Genomic DNA, 24286 nt, shown 5'->3' with positions numbered 1-24286 from the left:
TACTTTGTGCATGACAAGAGTAATTTTTCCAACAATTGTTTACAGACAGATTGTTTCACTTTTAATTGACTATATCACAATTCCAGTGGGTCAGAAGTTTACATACACTAAGTTAACTGTGCCTTTAAGCAGCTTGGAAAATTCCAGAAAATGATGTCAAGCCTTTAGACAATTAGCCAATTAGCTTCTGATAGGAGGTGTACTGAATTGGAGGTGTACCTGTGGATGTATTTTAAGGCCTACCTTCAAACTTAGTGTCTCTTGCTTGACATCATGGGAAAATCTAAAGAAATCAGACAAGACCTCAGAAAAAAAAATTGTGGACCTCCACAAGTCTGGTTCATCCTTGGGAGCAATTTCCAAATGCCTGAATGTACCACGTTCATCTGTACAAACAATAGTACACAAGTATAAACACCATGGGACCACACAGCCATCATACCGCTCAGGAAGGAGACACATTCTGTCTCCTAGAGATGAACGTAGTTTGGTGCAAAAAGTGCAAATCAATCCCAGAACAACAGCAAAGGACCTTGTGAAGATGCTGGAGGAAACAGGTAGACAAGTATCTATATCCACAGCAAAACGAGTCCTATATCAACATAACCTGAAAGGCTGCTCAGCAAGGAAGAAGCCACTGCTCCAAAACTGCCATAAAAAAGCCAGACTACAGTTTGCAAGTGCACATGGGGACAAAGATCTTACTTTTTAGAGAAATGTCCTCTGGTCTGATGAAACAAAAATTGAACTGTTTGGCCATAATGACCATCGTTATGTTTGGAGGGAAAACGGTGAGGCTTGCAAGCCGAAGAACACCATCCCAACCATGAAGCATGGGGGTGGCAGCATCATGTTGTGGGGGTGCTTTGCTGCAGGAGGGACTGGTGCACTTCACAAAATAGATGACATCATGAGGAAGGAAAATTATGTGGATATATTGAAGCAACATCTCAAGACATCAGACAGGAAGTTAAAGCTCAGTCACAAATGGGTCTTCCAAATGTACAGTGACCCCAAGCATACCTCCAAAGTTGTGGCAAAATGGCTTAAGCACAACAAAGTCAAGGTATTGGAGTGTCCATCACAAAGCCCTGATCTCAATCTGATAGAACATTTGTGGACAGAACTGAAAAAGCGTGTGTGAGCAAGGAGGCCTACAAACCTGACTCAGTTACACCAGTTCTGTCTGGAGGAATGGGACAAAATTCCAGCAACTTATTGTGAGAAGCTTGTGGAAGGATACCCAAAATATCTGACCCAAGTTAAACAATTTAAAGGCAATGCTACCAAATACTAACAAAGTGTATGTAAACTTCTGACCCACTGGGAATGTGATGAAAGAAATAAAAGCTGAAATAAATCATTCTCTCTACTATTATTCTGACATTTCACATTCTTAAAATAAAGTAGTGATCCTTACTGACCTAAGACAGGGAATGTTTTCTATGATTAAATGTCAGGAATTGTGAAAAATAATACCAGGTGTAAACGGAGTCTTTTCCAACATGCGAGGATATATTAAAATGTCAACCTGAGATTACATGTTAAACTGACGGTGTGCTGTGATGTTCTTAGTGTGTGTGTGTGTCTCCTGATGATCTGCTGTTAAGTGCTGCTGATCATCTGTCCAGGAATATTTCATTTGACTGTAGGAATTATCCATGCGTTTGCTCTGAGTGTTCCTCTGTGTGTTTTATCAGGATGACAGTGTTCAGATGTGTGTTCCCCCTCAACCGCTCGCCTCAGTCCCTCTTCTGCTCGCCTGGAGCGCGAGCTCTAAAACTGTGGTGGCCAATCCCATAGTGCACCTGACCAATCTCACCCACGACATACTGCACACGATCAACACACTGGACTCGCCGCCACACCCTGATGTCATCAATAATGAGGTACAGACGGTTTGATGTGACTTGGACAGTATGATGATGTCATTATAGTTGTGACATCTCAGTAATGTGTCTTTGTGTTGTGACAGATCTATGTGATGCACACACTGGCAGCTTCCCTCTCTGCCTGCATTTATCAGTGTCTCTGTGATGGACACAGTTACAGGTGAGCACACAGGAACATGAGCAGAAAGCACACACATACATTCTCTTGAGTTTCAGACGAGCAAAAATCATCCTTTGGCATATAGTTGTTTGTAGTTTGAACAGCATGATGACACGTGAAATCAGATTTCAAAGCATTATGCGCTTGCAAATCACTTATGTGCAGTGTGCACACAGCTTTAGTGACCTACTTTTGGTCTATTTCTCACTGATTTTATGATTTTAATTTTATGTTACTGACACCTTTTCTCCATTTGAACGTTTGCTTCTTGCTCGACTCATAATGGCTTAGAGACTGATGAGTGTAAATATTTGAGTCTTATAATGACTGATTGACCTCTGAATGTGACAGTCACATGACATGTGCTCGCCCTGGCCCGATGTGTGACATTTTTAGAGCGAGCAGACTTTTTGGACAAATAGGCTAAGTGTGAGGTTTTGTGTGGCCTGTTTGCACGTTCATACTCTGTCTTGGCAGATTAATTTGCACTGACTGATTTGCACTTTAATCAAGAGTGTCTGAAACATTTAGAAAAAATATGTTAAAAAAAATTCCCGATTGATTAAACAGGGTTCCCACGGGTCTTGAAATGTTGTAAATTCAATGTTTTCCACATAATAAGTCCATAAAAAGACTTGCATATTTTAAATGGTATAAAAAAAAGTCTTGATTATCATTTGAAGAGGTCTTAAATTTAGGACAGAAAGAAAGGAATCGCCATATGGCCTAATGTGATTATTAAACCGATTATTTTTTTATTTTTATCCCATTTTCTCTGCCCAATTCCCACTCACCTCAATCCGGGTGGCGGAGGACAAGTCTCAGTTGCCTCCGCTTCTGAGGCCGTCAATCCGCGCATCTTATCACGTGACTCGTTGTGCATGACACCGCAGAGACTCACAGCATGTGGAGGTTCATGTTACTCTCCGTGATCCACGCACAACTTACCACACGCCCCATTGAGAGCGAGAACCACTAATCACGACCACGAGGAGGTTACCCCATGTGACTCAACCCTCCCTAGCAACCGGGCCAATTTGGTTGCTTAGGAGACTTGGCTGGAGTCACACAGCACACCCTGGATTCGAACACGCGACTCCAGGTGTGGTAGTCAGCGTAAATACTCGCTGAGATACCCAGGATGCAAAAGGCTGTGATTAAATTAATACATCATCTGCATGCGCTGCATACTTCAAAGTGAAGACACAGCACTGTTGCACACTCTCCAAACACGAGGGAGTTTCATGATTTAGTTTCAGATTGTGTTGGTTTGCTCTGGTTTGGACATGCAGAATTAATTTTATTTGTTCAGGTCTTAAAAAGCCTTGCATTGTAATTCTGTCATCATTTATTCACCCTCTTGTCGCTCCAACCCCCAAATGACTTTCCTCCTCCTGTGGAACACAAGGGGAGATGTTAGGCTAAATGTCAAAGCCTTTTTTCCAGGGGTTGTCATGATCAAAATGGTCAAAAAACACCATAAATGCACCATGACAGTATTATCAAAATAGTCCATATGGCTTGTGCTCCATATTCCAAGTCTTCTGAAGTCATATGAGAGTTTGAGAGAAACAGATCCAAATTGTTATTCTATGCAAATTTTCCCCTCTGCCAAAGCTCTCCCAGCTAGTTTGCAGTCTCAAACTTGCCACGTCAAGATGCGTCATGCCATGTTAGATATTTGGTCAGTGACACTAAATGCTATTGTAAAGCAAGTCATATGGGTTTGGAACAACAAGATGGTGAGGAAATGATGACAGAATGAACAGTTTTGAGTGATCTATCACTTTAAAGTATGATTTGAAGTCTTCAATTGTTTCTTCATGTTGATTGTTTGATCATTAAGGTGTAAATTCTGATATTTCTTGTTTCCTCATCAGTCATGTAAATCCGTTCACGGGCGTCACCTATCAGAGTGTTCTGATTACCCATCAGAAGAGCGTCAGTATGGAGGAGACCGTCCTGCCCAACACGTCTCCTGCGCAGTGGCCTGGTAAACCAGTGTGTGTCTGAACACAGAGCTGATTAACATCCTGAGACTGGTGACTGATGTGTGTGTGTGTGTGTGTGTGTGTGTGTGTGTGTGTGTGTGTGTGTGTGCAGGAGTGAGCGCTCTGATGCGGCTGCTGACCTCTTCAGGAGAGGAGAACCAGCCCGGTCTGCCAGTGCTCCTGTGTGAGGTTCTCACCGCAGTCTTCCTCAGTCTGTTTGTTCATGGTCTGGCCACTCACTCCACACACGAGCTGTTCCGGATTGCAGCTCACCGGCTCAACAGCAAACTCTGGGTGGCCGTGTTTGGAGGAGGCGCTCGTATTCCTGTCCTGGAGAAGCCCAGTTCACCCACAGGTGCTTATATCTTTACAAAATATCTGCCAGAGTTGAAATCAAAATGACTCCAAAGAATGTTGTAACGATGTGCCGGGAACCTTCTTTTCACCTGAAATCATCTAGCTCAGAGCTATTCAACTTCATCCACAAGTTGGCCAAATTTTCTTTAGGGCATGTGTGCCGAGTCAGAATATTTTGTCTACAGAAAACAGTTATATGATGTCGTATAAATTTTACACATACAAAATCAATTAAACATGCTTTCAGAATTGGTTTGTAACAGAGAGAGTAAACAACAGATCTTCACGCAAGTCTTCAATACAGTTACAGTCTTGTTGCATAAAGAGGCACATTGTTCCAGTTGTGTGAACGGTACTTGACAGTCCATTCTAATCAGAACTTGTTTTTTTTTTCATCAGGACCAAGCATTTATTGTCATTTAAAGAATTTCAAAAACATTGACAGATCAAATGCCTGCAGTCATTTTGACAGCTAAATAAAATAATGTATCTATTGTGTTTCTCGACTTTTGAAACATTCCCACAGTAGAGGATTTTAGGGATTGGAAGTGAAGCAAAGGTAAGAAAGTTACGTTTTAAATCGGCCCAATGAAAACAGAACGGGAGATATAAGTGAGGATTTGGGGAGAGAAACAAGAGAAGTGAAGTGTTGTGCAGTGAAATAATTATGTTGACAAGATCACAAGATCACCAGTCACATTGCGAGAGTAGAATAAAAACAAAAAGCCTCTTTGTACGAGCTCTTGCTACAGATATATAACAATCATTTATGTCTCCTTATCAATACCAAGCATTACAGTATTTTAATGAACAATGACACTGAACTTGAAGTTTGTTACTTTTGTGTTCTTTTAAATGGAATTTTTTTTGTGACCAAATTAATAAGTAGAACTTATCTGTGTCTCTGAACTCATGCTTGTCAGTTGTCAGTGATTTTATTTCTTTTATCCTCCCATTGCATCAATTGCGTCTGATTATGTGTAGCAAAACCTCTGAATGACGCCTCTCTGATTTTAAAACTGAATGATTGACAGCACAGGGTGTGTGTTTGAGTCTTACTGAAAATAATAGTACATACAGTATATAATAGTGATATGCATGTATTTTTTACCGTGAGAAAAGCAGTTTAGGAGGAATAACTGACAACCTCACATGGGCCACTGAAAATTTGCAGGCTGCCAGTTGAATAGGCCTGACCTACACTGTAATAAAAACAAAACAATTGTAAAAAAAAACAAATGGTAATTTTCTGGCAGCAGGGGTGCCATAAAATGTCTGTTGAAAAACAGAAAAAAACTGTTGGATTGAAGACATAGATAAACTGTAAAAAAAAAAAAAAAAAAAAAAATAATTAAAAATTAAAAAATAGTAATTAGCTTTACCATAATTAACATCTATTACTGTAATTCTACAAGAAATCTCCCTATAATTCCATGAAATCTTTTACTTGTAACATATATTAATTCTTAGAATGTAGTCATACACCTCTAAAACACAGAATAATTATCTTTAAAAGAATGATAAAATAAAAGCTTAAGTACAGATAATTATATTGTTATTACAAAAAATACTGTAAATGACTTGAATGGTGTTCGTCTAACGTGAATGAATGGTGTTCGTCTAACGTGAATGAATGGTGTTCGTCTAACGTGAATGAATGGTGTTCGTCTAACGTGAATGAATGGTGTTCGTCTAACGTGAATGAATGGTGTTCGTTTAAAGTGAATGAATGGTGTTCGTTTAACTCTTAACGTGAATGAATGGTGTTCGTTTAAAGTGAATGAATGGTGTTCGTTTAACTCTTAACGTGAATGAATGGTGTTCGTTTAAAGTGAATGAATGGTGTTCGTCTAACGTGAATGAATGGTGTTCGTTTAACTCTTAACGTGAATGAATGGTGTTCGTTTAACTTGAATGAATGGTGTTCGTTTAATTTGAATGAATGGTGTTCGTTTAACTCTTAACGTGAATGAATGGTGTTCGTTTAACTTGAATGAATGGTGTTCGTTTAATTTGAATGAATGGTGTTCGTTTAACTCTTAACGTGAATGAATGGTGTTCGTCTAACGTGAATGAATGGTGTTCGTCTAACGTGAATGAATGGTGTTCGTTTAACTTGAATGAATGGTGTTTGTTTAAAATGAATGAATGGTGTTCGTTTAACTCTTAACGTGAATGAATGGTGTTCGTTTAACTTGAATGAATGGTGTTCGTTTAACTTGAATGAATGGTGTTCGTTTAATTTGAATGAATGGTGTTCGTTTAACGTGAATGAATGGTGTTCGTTTAACGTGAATGAATGGTGTTCGTTTAAAGTGAATGAATGGTGTTCGTTTAACTCTGAATGGTGTTCGTCTAACGTGAATGAATGGTGTTTGTTTAACTTGAATGAATGGTGTTTGTTTAAAATGAATGAATGGTGTTCGTTTAACTCTTAACTTGAATGAATGGTGTTCGTTTAACGTGAATGAATGGTGTTCGTTTAACGTGAATGAATGGTGTTCGTTTAACGTGAATGAATGGTGTTCGTTTAACGTGAATGAATGGTGTTCGTTTAACGTGAATGAATGGTGTTCGTTTAAAGTGAATGAATGGTGTTCGTTTAAAGTGAATGAATGGTGTTCGTTTAACGTGAATGAATGGTGTTCGTTTAACGTGAATGAATGGTGTTCGTTTAAAATGAATGAATGGTGTTCGTTTAACTCTTAACTTGAATGAATGGTGTTCGTTTAACGTGAATGAATGGTGTTCGTTTAACGTGAATGAATGGTGTTCGTTTAACGTGAATGAATGGTGTTCGTTTAACGTGAATGAATGGTGTTCGTTTAAAATGAATGAATGGTGTTCATTTAACTCTTAACTTGAATGAATGGTGTTTGTTTAACTTGAATGAATGGTGTTTGTTTAACTTGAATGAATGGTGTTCAATCTAAGAATTATCTGTCTGCCGATCATTATACTAGTTTGGACTAGTTTGAATCATTACACTAGTTTTGTATATTTGTCATCTACTTTAATAACTGCCCCATCACCCAATATACATAGTCTAGGGCAGAAATTTAGTATCCTAAGAACTTCTTGAGAACATTTTCATGAATCTGGCCCCTGATTGATAATATCAAGCCCCTTCCTACATTTTTTTTTGTCCCATAAAATATCCTGTTTCACACTGAAATGCTTCACATTACAGTGAAATGTGTTGCAAATGTCTTTTCATGTTGACTTTAAACTCTTTTGTTAAGATTTAGCTCAGTGCTGGTGCTGTTTCCTAGTAAAGTATGGCATATGTTCCTGTTTGACATCACTGATTGGTGTCTTGCTGACTTAAGATATGCACAAATGCTATTAAACCAGCAGTTCTAGAGATGGATGCTCTCTGCTTGTGTGTTTTAGTGGAGGATGCAGAGCAGAAGCAGAGACGTTTTCGGCTGCGCTCATCACGCAGTAACTCCAGAGAAGTTCCTGACAGTCCCATCAGTCCCAGAGTCATGATGGAGCAGGAAACATCTGTCTTTAAAGAGCGATTCGTGCCACCTGAATTCAGCATCTGGGATTACTTCATCGCAAAGGTTTTCGTTGTTTGTGTATTGTTTTTTTCTTAATGTATAATGGAAGTATTGATGTGTGTAAACTCCTGTGATTGTCCCGCTTGCAGCCGTATATGCCTCCGTCTGCCAGTCAAGTGGAGTACAACTCTGAGGAAAGCCAGAGCAGTGATGATGAAGATGATGAAGATGCTTTTGATCTGAATTCTCCGCAGGAAGAACATTCCAACAATAACTCTTACAGGTGTGTGTGTGAGAGCTCCTGTGGCCATGTGATGAGCTGCACCTGTTCTAAGAGGCGTTCTGATGTTCTTCATGTCCTTCTGTGCAGCTGGTGTCTGATGCGTCTGGCTCTGGTGCAGATGATGCTGATGAACCTCAAAACCTTCTACCCAACAGCAGGTCATGACCTCTTAGGTAACCTCATGTCCGCATTAAATCTGCAGCACGTCAGCTCTGTTTCCTGTCTCCTAACTGAACTATGTCTCAGATCTGCCCGTGTGTTCGCCACTGTGTCACGCGGCTCTGAAGACTCTCCAGCGCTGGGAGCAGCTCTTACTCAAGAGGCTGGAGATTTTCGGAGGTCCTCCGTCACAGTACATCTCCACACAGCTGCTGGAGGGGAACGTTTCTTCCGGACCAGCCCTGCTGCGACACAAAGCCCTGTTTGAGCCCTCCAATACACCTTTCAAGTGAAACATGTTCTGTGTTTGCAGTAATTCATGTAGTCTCTGGTAAAGTTACACGTTGTTGTGCAGTGATTGTCTGTTCTGAGTGTGTTAAATGTTGTTGCGGTCTCAGGTCTCGACGGCGTTCAGCTCTGCCCGTTAAACGTCTGTGGCAATATCTGATCAAACAGGAAGAGATTCAGGAGACGTTCATACGAAACATCTTCACTAAGAAACGAGATCAGAATGAGGTATTTGAGCTGCGTGATCAAAACTCTTTCAGTATTCTCTGATATCACTAAACACTCACTTTCAGGTTCTGTTTCTGTTTTTCATCCCTTTGATCTCGTCTGTAACTGTCACTTGCATCTGATATGCAGTTAACACGCTTAATGTTCTAGTAACTTGTGTTGTATCTGTTGTAATTTGTTTGGCAATTAACCATCTAATTGTGTATTGTGATGTGTGTGATTGACTTGCATGTGTCATCATAATCTTAAATCAGGATGTCACTGACAATATGAAATATTCTGAGCTGGTGGAGCCCAACCAAACGCAGGTATCTGCAGACAGTTGTTATTCTCAATGTTCTCATATTCATCCATTCATGTGATTTTCATTTGAACAGTCCTGAAGACTCTTGAACAGGCATTGTGTTAAATAGGGATGCACTGATACTATTTTTTTCTCTTCCGATACCTAAACTCAGTATTGGCCGATACGGATAATAATAATAACGTTATTTTTATAGCACCTTTTAGTGATTTAAGCACAAAGTGCTTCACAAACATAATATCAAAAACACACTCCTTAAAACACATTCACATAGGAATAAAAGCAATTTATACAAATGAGTTTTTAAACAAAACTTAAAAACAGACACAGATTCAGCAGATCTAATATCTCAGGGCAGGCTGTTCCATAATCGAGGGGCGTTCCCTACAAATGCTCTATCACATTTAGTTTTACATCTGGATCTTGGAACAGCCAACAGTTCACAACAAGATCTAAGAGATCCTACTGTTTCATAAGGTCTTAAAAGTTCTGCTAAATAATCTGGCGCCAAACCATGTAGTGCTTTATATGTAATTAATACAATCTTAAAATCAACCCTAAAATGAAGCTAAAGAAGCTAAAACAGGAGTTATATGATTAAAAGACCTAGTTCCTAGCATTTTGCACTTAGTGTAGCCATGTTAAAGTGTGTTGATTTAAAATTGAAAACAGGACATTACAGTAATCGAGGCGAGACTAAATAAAAGCATGAATAAGCTTCTCTGTATCCCTAAAATTCAAAACATGTCTCACCTTGGAAATTTTCCTTAACTGATAAAAACAAGACTGAGGGGGTCGTGGGTAGCTCAGCGAGTAAAGACGCTGACTATCACACCTGGAGTCGCGAGTTTGAATCCAGGGTGTGCTGAGTGACTCCAGTCAGGTCTCCTAAGCAACCAAATTGGCCCGGTTGCTAGGGAGGGTAGAGTCACATGGGGTAACCTCCTCGTGGTCGTGATTAGTGGTTCTCGCTCTCAATGGGGCGTGTGGTAAGTTGTGCGTGGATCGTGGAGAGTAGCATGAGCCTCCACATGCTGTGAGTCTCCGCGGTGTCATGCACAACGAGTCACGTGATAAGATGCGCGGATTGACGGTCTCAGAAGCGGAGGCAACTGAGACTTGTCCTCCGCCACCCGGATTGAGGTGAGTAACCGTGCCACCACAAGGACCTACTAAGTAGTGGGAATTGGGCGTTCCAAATTGGGAGAAAAGACTTAACCAACTTCCTGACATGATATTCAAAATTTCTATTTTCATCAAAGTAGACGCCCAGATTTCTCACCACATGCTGAATATTTGGGACCATCTGACAAAGTGCTGACTAAATCTGACTTTTTTTTTTTTTTTAAATCATGACCAATTATAACAACCTCTGTTTTATCAGAATTTATATGCAGAAAATTACAGTTGAAGTCAGAAGTTTACATACACTTAGGTTGAAGTCATTAAAACTCATTTTTTAATCACTCCACATATTTAATATAAGCAAACTATAGTTTTGGCGAGTCATTTAGGACATCTACTTTGTGCATGACATGAGTAATTTTTCCAACAATTGTTTACAGACAGATTGTTTCACTTTTAACTGACTATATCACAATTCCAGTGGGTCAGACGTTTACATACACTAAGTTAACTGTGCCTTTAAGCAGCTTGGAAAATTCCAGAAAATGATGTCAAGCCTTTAGACAATTAGCCAATTATCTTCTGATAGGAGGTGTACTGAATTGGAGGTGTACATGAGGATGTATTTTAAGGCCTTCAAACTCAGAGCCTCTTTGCTTGACATCATGGGAAAATCAAAAGAAATCTGCCAAGACCTCAGAAACTAAATTGTGGACCTCCACAAGTCTGGTTCATCCTTGGGAGCAATTTCCAAACTCCTGAATGTACCACGTTCATCTGTACAAACAATAGTACGCGAGTATAAACACCATGAGACCACACAGCCATCATACCGCTCAGGAAAGAGACACATTCTGTCTTAATCACCTTAAACCTATTGTATGTTTTCAAGAGACTTTAAATAAAATGCATGCATCAGATGGACTACTTTAATGGTGCTTTTACGGTTCTTTTGTACCATTTTTGGAGCTTGGCGGTAATGACAATGACTAACACACGGTATCGGATTTGAATCGGGTTTGTCGAACAGATACTCGAACCGGTTGAAAACATCAGTTTCCGAGCCGAATCTGATCCAGGTATTGGATTGGTGCAAAATTGACCCTGTTTACTATCTTAATACATGTTTCTTAGTTTGCTAATGTTACTCCATACTGACTTTACGTATTTGAAATGTAAATACTGAACATGAGTGACTGAACTGAACATTATCACATTATTTCCACATTTATACTTATGACAGAAAAGCCTTTTAAAGAGTCTCCGACCAGCACATCATATGATATATTCTACTCCAGAATGCAAATAAATGACCTCTGACCTTTGTGTTGACACTGTGGCCCCTCATTCAGATATTTGTTAGCAGTATTCATGAGGTAAATGTCAGGTATGTGACAGTGAGGTGTGATCTGTCCACAGATTGAGTCTCATCTGGGGTTTCCTGGAGGAAAAGCTCGCATTATCCACAAAGAGTCTGACATCATCATGGCATTCGCCATCAGTAAGGTGTGTTGAAGTGAACCGCTCATCTGATCTGTGTGTTCTCTGTGGAGGGGCTGAATTATAACCAGTCGCTCTCTGTTTTTCAGGCCAATCATAACTGTTTAGTGATTGCATCCACACATGACATACAGGAGCTGGATGTGTCCTCCATCCTCGCCACACAGATTCTGACGTGGATCGATGATGAGGCAGAGACAGAGGTCGAAGGGTAAGACACACTCTATACCAGAGATGCCCAAACCAGTGCCCGCGGGCCAAAGTTGACTTCTGAGACAAAACATTGGATTATTCACCCAAACAAGCACACAGACTTGGGCTGGATTGAGTATTTCTGGGATTTTCACACACAACAGTCGCTAGAATTTACTCCGAATGGTGCCAAAAACAAAAAACATCCAGTGAGCAGCAGTTCTGTGGATGGAAACACCTTGTTGATGAGAGAGGTCAACAGAGAATGGCCAGACTGGTTTGAACTGATAAAGTCTACGGTAACTCAGATAACCACTCTGTACAATTGTGCTGAGAAGAATATAATCTCTGAATGCTGTTCTGAGATGCGGGTTGGCACTGTTTTGGCGGCACGAGGGGGACCTACACAATATTAGACAGGTGCTTTTAATGTTGTGGCTGATCGGTGTATGACATGTCTATATATGTGTTATATGAAACACTTTCATATTTATATTTCTACATCATTACCAAAAGGTGGCGCTCATTTGCGACACAGAGGCTTTCAGGTCTTATCTTGTGATTTCATGTAAAATAAATGCAAAAGTGATGAGAGTTCTTTGAAAAGTTCAGATTCTAAGCTTTCAAATGGTACCACATACTGACTTGTGCATCCAGGGGTTTTTATTTTGTAATCCTAAACTTATTAAACACTCCCGGCTGCTCCCATGGATCCGGTACCGGTATGCAGAGTTGGAGAGGTTTTGTGCGACCCATTTGAAACAGGATGACACTAAAGACAGGTGTTAACGGGATAATTGTCCACTTCAACCACATTCAGAGGTGATCAAAAACGCTTGTGAGCACGTTGGGTTAGTAGTGTAAACGCTCACTGAATGTGTTCAAACAGCAGCGAAGCACCGCCTACTCACCTGTCAATCAACTTCTGCGCTACAACAAGAGGTTAAACTTTGCTGGTTACGTGCAGTTTTAAAAGGAAATAACTGTCCGATTGTAGAATTTAAAGAAGCACATACTGTCTTGACGGATCATCTTCAGTGTGTCTGATATCAACATGCAGAGATGCAGATGAGCAACACACACATCTGAAGCTCAGTTAATACAGGTACTCCACTAAAATAAATGACAATTGTTGCGGGGGTCTGGGTATCTCAGCAAGTAAAGACGCTGACTATCACACCTGGAGTCGTGAGTTCGAATCCAGGGCGTGCTGAGTGACTCCAGCCAGGTCTATTAAGCAACCAAAATTGTCCCGGTTGCTAGGGAGGGTAGAGTCACATAGGGTAACCTCCTCGTGGTCGCTATAATAGGGTTCTCGCTCTCGGTGGGGCGCGTGGTGAGTTGTGCGTAGATGTCGCGGAGAATAGCGTGAAGCCTCCACGCGTGGTATGTCTCCGCGGTAACGCGCTCAACAAGTCACGTGATAAGATGCACGGATTGACTGTCTCAGACGCGGAGGCAACTGAGATTCATCCTCCACCACCCGGATTGGGGCGAGTCACTACGCCACCACGAGGACTTAGAGTGCATTGGGAATTGGGCATTCCAGATTGGGGAGAAAAAGGGGAGAAAATAAAATCACGTTAGTGCTTAGATTAAACGACAGTGTAATCAAGAGAAAAAAAAAATGTCTCCCCTTTTTTACTTTTTGTTCATTATTATCATGCAGTAACACACTGACATATTGATTGATTTCATAACGACATCAGAGACCCTACCCTCGATAATACCAACACAAGTGGTTAACAGGGACGCATATTACGAGCAGGTGTAAACGGTGATGTGTCCACTTGTGATCGCATCACTCATCAGGTGTGAACAGGGCCACTGATTTACTGTAGATCTGTCTGCAGCCTTTGGCATTATAAAAAACCCAATAAACTCTTGCTCTTTCTGCAGAGGAAGTGCATATTTGAATTTCAGTTAATACACTGAAGTGAAATCTGTGTTGTGTGACAGGGGAGATGATTTCCTGGTTGTTCACTCTCAAGATGATGTCAGCACGTTACACGGCACCACGCCGTACACCCACAGCAGCCCTGGCACACCCATCAACATGCCCTGGCTGGGCGGCCTGCAGACGGGTCGAGGAGCTGCAGTGGTGAGCAGAATACACTGACGGTCACATGACCAGCTGACCCTCTGTCATATAATCTAGAAACACTTCTAAAAGAAATGTATACTCAGTTTTATGCCCTTTTCTTTCTCAATGCAGCTCATCAAGAGAAACATTAGTAATGTGAGACGGATGACGTCACACCCCACACTGCCATACTGTACGTGATCTTTATCTACTGTCAAACACAAAAACACTTGTTACTGTGCGTGTCAGAGCTGCTGGATGAAATTACACTGTGTGTGTAGATCTGACAGGAGCTCAGGACGGGAGCGTGCGGATGTTTGAATGGGGTCACTCACAGCAGATCACCTGCTTCAGGAGTCCAGGAAACTCCACAGTCACCAGAATCCGTTTCAGTCATCAGGGCAATAAGGTGTGCGCATCTGTGCTTGTTTGTGTGTGCGCACGCGTGAGTGAGCATGTGTGAGTGTGCGTGCGCTGTACAACATTCTGACTGTGAAAGGAGTGTGTAACAGCAGCTCTTGTGTTGTTTGTGTAGTTTGGAGTTGTTGATGCTGACGGAGCACTCAGTCTGTGGCAGACCAGCACCAGTGGAAACGCACCCAAACCATACCTGGTACATCCAACTGTTTGTCTCACTTTATATCTGCACTTATGGATGGATGTTTCTTCAACTTTGTCAATTTCATGTCACGGGTTGATTTTTATACAAACGAACAGATGAACAGAACTTTTTCTTTTCCTCGTGTGACCCCGCGTCCTTGTGTGCATACATTGTGTTTTGTCTTCAATATACGCTACGCATAATTTAATTACATTTTAACAGACTGATCTCAGTTCAGGACACTCTGGGCTGTCATTAAAGGGTTTGACGCACCGAGTCATGTGACAAAACAACATGGCGCAGATCTCAGTGAAGTTTGTCTTCATGAGAGACGCCAACAAAACTACATCTGGTATGAAACATCATTAAGTTTTAACACTGAAACCTGTTTGAGTCAAAAGAGTAACATCTCTAGTTTCATCCAATGTGCCATTTTAAAAATGTCATTGATTTTATTGCGAAACATCACACAGTTAAACACAGTGACCTCCTGCGAGGACATTTAGTCATACTTATTGAAATCCTCTGTTTACTGTTTTCACATTGAGAATAAATGTATTCATGCAAAAGCTGATAAATGTGTCTTTCAGAGGCTTTATATGGAGTTAGGATGAAAATAAGGTGCATGTCAAACTGTTCTGAGACCAGTGCAGACAGACAGCACACTGGAGGTTGACTCATTCACTAAATAGGGAGCAAGGGAGCATCCTATAGCTCTCTATGCAGTTAAGTGCATTCACTCCTAAAATCTGATCAAAAGTTCAGTTTCAGGCTGCAGATGATGTTTGGATCACTCAACATGTTTGACAGACATGTGACAATGCTAATCAGTACATAGATTCAGAATTTATAATGTATCATTTTATTTTAACATGGTTGACAGTGATTGGATGATGTTGAACATTATTCTGAATCTGAATTAATTATGCTAATTTCTGATTGGTAAAATGCTTCAGCACTATCACTTGTGTGTTTGACAGTGCAATGAGAAAACATTGAGTAATAAAAGTACATTACATTGTAATATAAAAGTAATAGTTTTTATAAGTGTAGTTTTTTTATTTGTGCTTTTCCCAAAACACATTGTTCAAAACAACTTTATAGAAAATCAGCTGTAATGTCTGTAACGTCTCAGAAACATGAATATCAACTCTACTGGACACACAAATAATCTATAGCTTGATATTATTTAAAATTTCACAACTTAGAGCTGCTGTTCCCATATGAGGACATACATTTTTGGAAAATGATTTGCTCTTCAAATTTTTTTTTTTTCTTTTTCTTTTTTTTTTTTTTTTTTGCATGTTTATTCGGTGCTACTAGTTGCAAATCAAAAAAAGGTATTAAAAATGCACACAGCAGTCACGCTCGTCTCATTTTTACCAGGCCGTCATCATTTATTATTGGTATTTTTAAAACACCTTTTATGTCTAGATTTGATGTTGGATGTCTAGTTTTATTCTTGGCCCAGACTATCAATATTAAACTATGCAAATTATATTATAACATTATAAAAATACAAATTATTGCCTGTTTAAAACTCTGATCATCTAAAAAAAAGAGTGAAATAAACAGAAACCATTTAAATGTGAAAATGATTTCTAGAATGTTTTCAACAATTACGTCATTTCCAATTTCACCCTAATAAATTTTTGTTCAACAGTTAGTGTAGTTGTTAACCAAGTGGATAAAAGTGTCATATGAGATATGAGACCAAGACAAATCAAGAGAAATATCACTGTTTATTAGCTTCATTTACAATCAAGCTGTCATTTTAGTTAAGTAGGAAAATATGATTTAAATGTATTTAGGACACATTAAATGTTATCAATGAAATTAGCCTCAGCAAGAAAAAGGAGTCGGTTTATTTGAAAAACGTTAATGTCATTTCCAGCACAGAATTCTATTAAACACCATAAAATGGAAATGAATTTTCATGACTTGAATGACATAAATCTCCTGTGACGCATGAACACACGCGGACATTGATAATAGAATAAATTAAATCAACTAGTGAGAGTGTGAAACATGTTTTAATGAGACTTGACGTTGAAGAAACACCTGTATGCTTGTTATTTCTGTCAAAACAGTCTTAACAATTCAATCATGAGCTGTTTTTTTCCCTTAACATGACAGTTCAACATGGATCAGATCTTGTCCCACCTACATTTATTTCTCATTCAATATCCTGTTTCCCTCAGAAATACAGAACATCACCCATGAACAGTGTTGATGTATAGAGTCAGACGGTGATGTTCTGTTCTGGGGTGAGATGTCACATCTGCTCAGATCTTCGGTTTTCTCTGAAGTTTATGAACATGTTGTTCTTGTGTTCCAGACGCTTCAGTGTCATAATAAAACAGCCAATGACTTTGTGTTTGTGGGATCATCGTCTCTCATCGCGACCGCAGGCCTGTCAACAGACAACAGGTACAGTGTACAAACACACACGTGTGTATGGTAAATCTCATGCTAACACAGTCACTGAAGTTCATTCTTCTGTTGGGACAGAAACGTTTGTCTGTGGGATACTCTGCTCACTCCAGCGAACAGTTTAGTTTGTGGTGAGTCCGCATCTCACACACACACACACACACACACACACACACACACGTTTCATTCTGTGTGAATCACTCAATCTCTTGTGTGTGATGTCAGGCTTCTGCTGTCACGAGTCTGGTGCGATGGTTCTGGCGTTAGCTTCCAAACAGCAGCTGTTGATCAGCGGCGGTCGGAGGGGCTGGATCAGCGTTCTGGATCTCAGTCAGAAAGTCCAGCGACAGAGTTTTCAAGCTCACGATTCACCTGTTAAAGCTCTCGCCGTGAACGCCACTGAGAGCTGTTTCATCAGCGGTTCTGCTGAAGGCAGCATCAAGGTGAGTCTGATCACAACACTGTTAGTTTACTTTGTGATTTACCTGATAGAATTGAGGCAAAAACTGATGCTACAAAAGTACATGAACGCAGACACTTCTAAATACACAAGCTTAATTTTGTGCATTGTTTTATTTACAATTGTGTCAGAATGCAATTCATAGCACAACGCGTACATGTTCCATTCTCAGAGAATTTTGGGGGGAAATAAATTTCACAAGGTCAAAAAATTATAATGGTCCTAAAAAGGACTTTTTTATACAGTGCATCCATAAAGTGTTCACACCCCTTCATTTTATTCACATTTTGTTATGTTGCAGCCGTATGCTAAAATGCTTTAAATTATTTTATTTTTCACATCAATCTACACTCCATACCCCATAATGACAAAGCAAAAACAGATTTTTAATAACTTCGCAAATTTATTAAAAAGATCAAACTGAAATATCACATTGACAGTATTCAGACTCTTAACTCAGTACTTAGTTGAAGCACCTTTGGCAGCGATTACAGCCTCAAGTCTTTTTGGGTATGATGCGACAAGCTTTGCACACCTGGATTTGGGGATTTTCTGCCATTCTTCTCTGCAGATCCTCTCAAGCTCTGTCAGGTTGGATGGGGACCGTCGGTGGATAGACATTTTCAGATCTCTCCAGAGATGTTCGATTGGGTTCAAGTCCGGGCTCTGGCTGGGCCACTCAAGGACATTCACAGAGTTGTCCCTAAGCCACAATTGTGTTGTCTTGGCTGTGTGTTTAGGGTCATTGTCCTGTTGGAAGGTGAACCTTCGGCCCAGTCTGAGGTTCTGAGCACTCTGGACCAGGTTTTCATTAAGGATATCTCTGTATTTTGCTGCATTCAGCTTTCCTTCATCCCTGACCAGTCCCCCAGTCCCTGCCGCTGAAAAACACCCCCACAGCATGATGCTGCCACCACCATGCTTCACCGTTGGGATGGTATTGTGCAGGTGATGAGCGGTGCCTGGTTTCCTCTAGACATGACACTTGGAATTGAGGACAAACAGTTCAATCTTCATTTCATCAGACCAGAGAATCTTGTTTCTCACAGTCTGAGAGTCCTTTAGGTGCTTTTTTATGTGTCTTGCACTGAGAAGAGGCTTCTGTCTGGCCACTCTGCCATAAGCCCAGATCGGTGGAGTGTTGCAGTGATGGTTGTCCTTCTGCAAGTTTCTCTCATCTCCACACATGATCTCTGGAGCTCAACCAGAGTGACCATCGGGTTCTTGGTCACCTCTCTTACCAAGGCCCTTCTCCCCCGATTGCTCAGTTTGGCCGGGCGGCCGGCTCTAGGAAGAGTCCTGGAAGAAGTTTGGAACAACCATTTAAGAATTATGGAGGCCACTGTGCTCTTGGGAACCTTCAATGCAGCCGAAATGTTTTTGTATTCTTCCTCAGATCTGTGCCTCGACACAGTCCTGTCTCTGAGCTCTGCAGGTGTTCCTTTGACCTCATGGCTTGGTTTTTGCTCTGATATGCATTTTCAGCTGTAAGACCTTATATAGACAGGTGTGTGCCTTTCCAAATCATGTCCAATCAATAGAATTTGCCACAGGTGGACTCCAATCAAAGTGTAGAAACATCTCAAAGATGATCCAGAGAAATGGGATGCACCTGAGCTCAAGTGTCATAGCAAAGGGTCTGAATACTGTCAATGTGATATTTCAGTTTTTTCTTTTTAATCAATTTGCAAAGTTATCAGAAATCTGGTTTTTGCTTTGTCATTATGGGGTATGGAGTGTAGATTGATGTGAAAAATAAAATAATTTAAAGCATTTTAGCATACGGCTGCAACATAACAAAGTGTGAATAAAATGAAGGGGTGTGAATACTTTATGAATGCACTGTACATACAGTATATAAAACATGATCTGGGTGTTTCTTCAGCTTCAGGCACTTTTAGCAGTTCTAGACAGTGAAGTCTCATTAAAACATGTTTCACACACTCACTAGTTGATTTAATTTATTCTATTATCAATGTCCGTGTGTGTTCATGCATCACAGGAGATTTATGTCATTCAAGTCATGAAAATTCATTTCCATTTTATGGTGTTTAATAGAATTCTGTGCTGGAAATGACACTGATGGAAATGACAAATAAACCGACTCCTTTTTCTTGCTGAGGCTAATTTCATTGATAACATTTAATGTGTCCTAAATACATTTAAATCATATTTTCCCACTTAACTAAAATGACAGCTTGATTGTAATTGAAGCTAATAAACAGTGATATTTCTCTTGATTTGTCTTGGTCTCATATTTCATGCTCTTCACTGACACTTTTATCCACTTGGTTAACACTTGGTTTTATTGAATATTGATGGGGGAACATAATTTGTGTGAAAATAGATAACAGGTTGTTTTGAATAAAATTCACAGTGATATCGTGTAGATATCGGGGCAATAGTTATTGGATACAATCTGTCAACTTAGGCAAATACTTTTGAGACAGTAAGATGCTTTTTGAGTACAAATTAAGATGATGCTTATTCAAAATAAGCACTTCAGAAAAACATTGTGTTTTATGGGGGCTTTAGCCCTTTTTACCCCAAATACAATCCTTTCATTATTGGACAATTATTGGATAACTTTTGATTTAATCTCCTGGAACAAAACTGAAAATAACAAATAAGTCTTTTATCTTGAAATAAATGAGATATTTTAACCCTTGTGTGACCTTCGGGACATTTTTGTCTTTTTCATTTTTGTTTTTTCGATCATTTTGGCTGTGTTAATGCCAACGGCATACATTTAGCCAAAGGTGTGTATTTTTTTTTTTTTTTTATATTTGAACCTCAGTTCCTATAATACATCTATAATACACTGTGTACACAAAATAGTTACACTCAGGACCTTCAGGACAAAAATGTCCCCATTGAAACCCATTAAAACTGCAATATTTGATCCCAGTGCCATTAAAGCATAAAATCATGAATTCTATGATATTATGCTTTCATTCCGGAGCCTTGGCTTCAAAATTATTATTTTTATATTTTCCACCAGATGGCGCCATTTTTCTCATGTTTAGCCTATGGAGCAAATACAAGCTTTTCCCCTATTCTCTGTTTGCTGTATTATAGAGCACTGCAGGACAATTTAATAAACAATGCAGCTAAAATTGTGTGTGTGTGTGTGTTGGTATGGATGTCAGAGTGTGTTGTGTATGTGTGTATTGAGAAATGTGTGTGTGTGTGTAAAAAACAACAGTGGCATTATGTAAACAAATTGGCATTTAAAGGGTTAAAATCCTGAAAATGAATGAATATTTGGTAGTTATGATCAGGACTGATGTTGGTTAACAAAATGAACTCATTGAAAGTGGAAAATAATATTAATATATAATATTATAATGGCAGTTGTTTTGACGTTTGATTTTTGTCTGAGTAACTTTTTTAAATTGACACAAAAGGGTTAAAGAATTCTCATTAGCTACATAAATCTACAACATTTTAAAAATGATTAAATATTAGATCAAATTACCTCAAAATTAAAAGACATTACACACAATGATCTCATGGATCAGGAATATTCTGCAGTGTTTAGTGACAAACAGGTGTTGTCGGAGTTCTTCTTGATATTTGGTGTTTTTTGGAGAAAATAAAATCTAAAGTGCATTTAGTTCTGTTGTAACCTGCTGGACTAAAAATGATCTGTCGAATAATAAAGATGAAATTAAACTGGTGAATATTTGTGATTGTATTTTTAATGATAACATTTTGCTGAAAGTGTTTTCAGTTGAAACATTCACAGCTTAAATCAACAAACATATGAAATTGCATCCCAAAAAAACAAAACAAAAGTACTGTTAATGCAATGACTTCATTTTTCAAAGATATTTTTCATATTGAAAAGTTTTCATGTCAGTTTTAATGTAAACTTCATATCACGAAAAGAAAATAGTTGACATCTGTTTGTTTAAATAAAAATCGACATAAAAATGCCTGAAGTTAAAGAAACGCCGCTATATAATACACCTATATTATATTAAGAATTGAATTAGAAGTGTAGAATGGGGCTCATTTGATGTGTGACATTAATGTAACGGATGACAGAACGTGTGTGTGTGTGTGTGTGTGTGTGTGTGTGTGTGTGTTAATGTTGTTTGTTTGTGTTGAATCTGTCAGGTTTGGAGTATGTCGACTCAGAGTCTGTTACACACCTTCAGTAACGAACACGCCCGTCAGTCCATCTTCAGAAACCTCGGCACGGGCGTCATGCAGATCGAAACGGCTCCAGCCAATCACATGTTCTCCTGCGGCGCGGACGGAACCATGAAGATGCGTGTTCTGCCGGACGTCATGAGCACGTACAGCAACAGCCTGCAGAGTGAAGTGAAGTTCATCATGTAGCACATTCACCTTTACTACCTTTGCACACGGTAAGACAAGCAATACGAGCCACGTAACGCAAACGTCACGGCTCCAATCCATCAGATAATACAGGGAAACAGTCCTGGAGTCGCCCTCATATGTATTCACTGTTCCATTTCTTATACAGCGAGTTAATATGATTTTATCAGTTAAACCTTAACTAGCCAAACTAAGCAGTGTTGTGATTGTGATATACATTTAAATATAGTGATAAGTGTCCTTATATTTCTACCTAATAACCATAAAACTCTCGGATCTCACCGGTCACCAGTGTGACCTCACTGGTTAAACTGGACTCATTTAAGTGAAGCAGAAGTGGCTTGGAACATAAAGGTCATGTAAAACTACGTGTGGTAGTTCCTCTAATTATAATAATTATATAGAAAAGTATTGTATATTGCCACCATAAACAGTATTATTTAGATTTAGTGACGTGAGCAGTGCATTAACGCAGGTACTGAGATATTGGAATGGAAAGTTTTTAAAAACCTTCATTTCAGCCGAAAAAATATGTACGTGTACCCGTTAAATCACATGATATTTCTCCATATTAAGCACTTTGTTTGTGTGGAGCTGGAACGTCATTCCATACTAGAGTCCATCTGAATAAAGAGTGAAAGAGCTTGATGGACTCCAGAGGTTCAGTTTCAGTGATGATGTCATCAGTACATGTGATTTGCCTTGGAGAGTGAATGAAGCATCAGCCGTAGCACAACGATCCGTTCATGTGTTCATATAAGCTTGATTTACATCACTGTGAATAACTGGAATGAAGATTACAGCTACTTTTATTTTTGGGATGTAAATATGGTTGATAAGAGACTTGACTGAGATCATGATTAAATAATTCTGTATGAAAATATCTGTGTTAAATTTAAGGAATATTTATAATCATGAAGGGTTCTGCAGATTGTTTGTTTTTAGGGTTCATTTTTTACTCGTTTCTTTTACCTGCGAGCACAAACTCTGCAAGCGTTTTCATTTGTGCTGGAAGAGGTTTTTATCTGATGAAAGTCACATTGTTTTTCTCTCTCCTCATCAACCGGTTTATTTGGTTAGTTGTTTGACAACTGGAATAATGCATCAGCTGTAGTTATTATGTGTCGATTATCTGGCTGTCTGCCCTTTAACCTCTCTAATGTGAATACACACAAATGAATCTAATTTTATAATGAGTATAAAGATTCTTGTAAATCATACCATGTAATAAGAAAATAAATCAACCTTAAGCAACGTCTTCTCATTTCTCTGTTTTATTAAAGGGTTTCCTATCAGCTTTTACTACACAAACTGTCACACAGTGCAAGTTTGTTAGAAATTAGCAAATTGTACAGTATTAATGAGTTACACCTGCATTAGTGTTCATCTCCATGACAACGAGATTACAATCAATGTCTGATAGTAAATTAATAGTGAATTAACGAACTGCATGTTAAAGGGACAGTTCACCCAAAAAATGAAAATTCCCTCATCATTTACTCACCCTCATGTCATCCCAGATGTGTGTGACTTTCTTTCTTCTGCAGAACACAAATGAAGATTTTTAGAAGAATATTTCAGCTCTGTAGGTCCATACAATGCAAGTGAATGGTGACCAGAACTTTGAAGCTCCAAAAAGTACATAAAAGCAGCATAAAAGTAATCCATAAGACTCCAGTGGTTTAATCCACGTCTTCTGAAGTGATATGATAGGTGTGGGTGAGAAACAGATTAATATTTAAGTGCTTTTTTTACTCTAAATCTCCGTTTTCACTTTTACATCTGAAAGTCACATGTGGTGCCTGTTTAGTTTCACTTTCACATCTAAAAGTTAAAGTGGAGATTTAGAGTAAATAGGACTTAAATATTGATCTGTTTCTCACCCACAGCTATCATATCACTTCAGAAGACATGGATTACTTTTATGCTGCCTTTATGTGCTTTTTGGAGCTTCAAAGTTCTGGTCACCATTCACTTGCATTGTATGGACCTACAGAGCTGAAATATTCTTCTAAAAATCATGATGGCATGAGGGTGAGTAAATGATGACAGAATATTCCTTTTTGGGTGAACAGTACCTTTTAAATCTGACAGAAAAAAAAAATATGATTTAAAGGAATATTCCGGGTTCAATACAAGTTCAGCTCAATCATCAGCATTTGTATCATAATGTTGATTACCACAAAAATTAATTTCGACTCGTCCCTCCTTTTCTTTAATAAAAGCACAAATGTGTGTTCCAGTGAGACACTTACAATGGAAGTCAATGGGGTCAGTTTTTGGAGGGTTTAAAGACAGAAATGTGAAGATTATAATCTTATAAAAACACTTACATTAATTCTACTGTTAAAACTTGTGTGTTATTTGAGCTGTAAAA

General features: G+C 39.2%; 1 protein-coding gene across 1 annotated transcript in view; it reads left to right on the top strand.

Moving 5' to 3' along the window:
- Positions 1 to 23560, top strand: part of LOC127423836 (dmX-like protein 1) — a 58367-nt gene extending 34807 nt beyond the window's left edge. Inside the window, 20 exon segments of the mRNA XM_051668466.1 lie at positions 1701 to 1889; positions 1976 to 2052; positions 3933 to 4045; positions 4156 to 4398; positions 7794 to 7969; positions 8056 to 8189; positions 8277 to 8362; positions 8436 to 8637; positions 8747 to 8864; positions 9119 to 9172; positions 11713 to 11799; positions 11883 to 12004; positions 13945 to 14086; positions 14201 to 14261; positions 14350 to 14477; positions 14604 to 14681; positions 17008 to 17099; positions 17181 to 17233; positions 17328 to 17545; positions 21685 to 23560. Of these exon segments, the coding sequence (XP_051524426.1) occupies positions 1701 to 1889; positions 1976 to 2052; positions 3933 to 4045; positions 4156 to 4398; positions 7794 to 7969; positions 8056 to 8189; positions 8277 to 8362; positions 8436 to 8637; positions 8747 to 8864; positions 9119 to 9172; positions 11713 to 11799; positions 11883 to 12004; positions 13945 to 14086; positions 14201 to 14261; positions 14350 to 14477; positions 14604 to 14681; positions 17008 to 17099; positions 17181 to 17233; positions 17328 to 17545; positions 21685 to 21909 (2598 nt within the window). The 3' untranslated portion in view covers positions 21910 to 23560.
- Positions 23561 to 24286: the final 726 nt, after the last annotated feature.

Source organism: Myxocyprinus asiaticus, chromosome 33 (assembly GCF_019703515.2).
Source record: "Myxocyprinus asiaticus isolate MX2 ecotype Aquarium Trade chromosome 33, UBuf_Myxa_2, whole genome shotgun sequence".
Taxonomy (NCBI): Eukaryota; Metazoa; Chordata; class Actinopteri; order Cypriniformes; family Catostomidae; genus Myxocyprinus; species Myxocyprinus asiaticus.
Note: the sequence above shows the minus strand (reverse complement) of the source record. Positions and strands in the feature narration are given on the sequence as shown.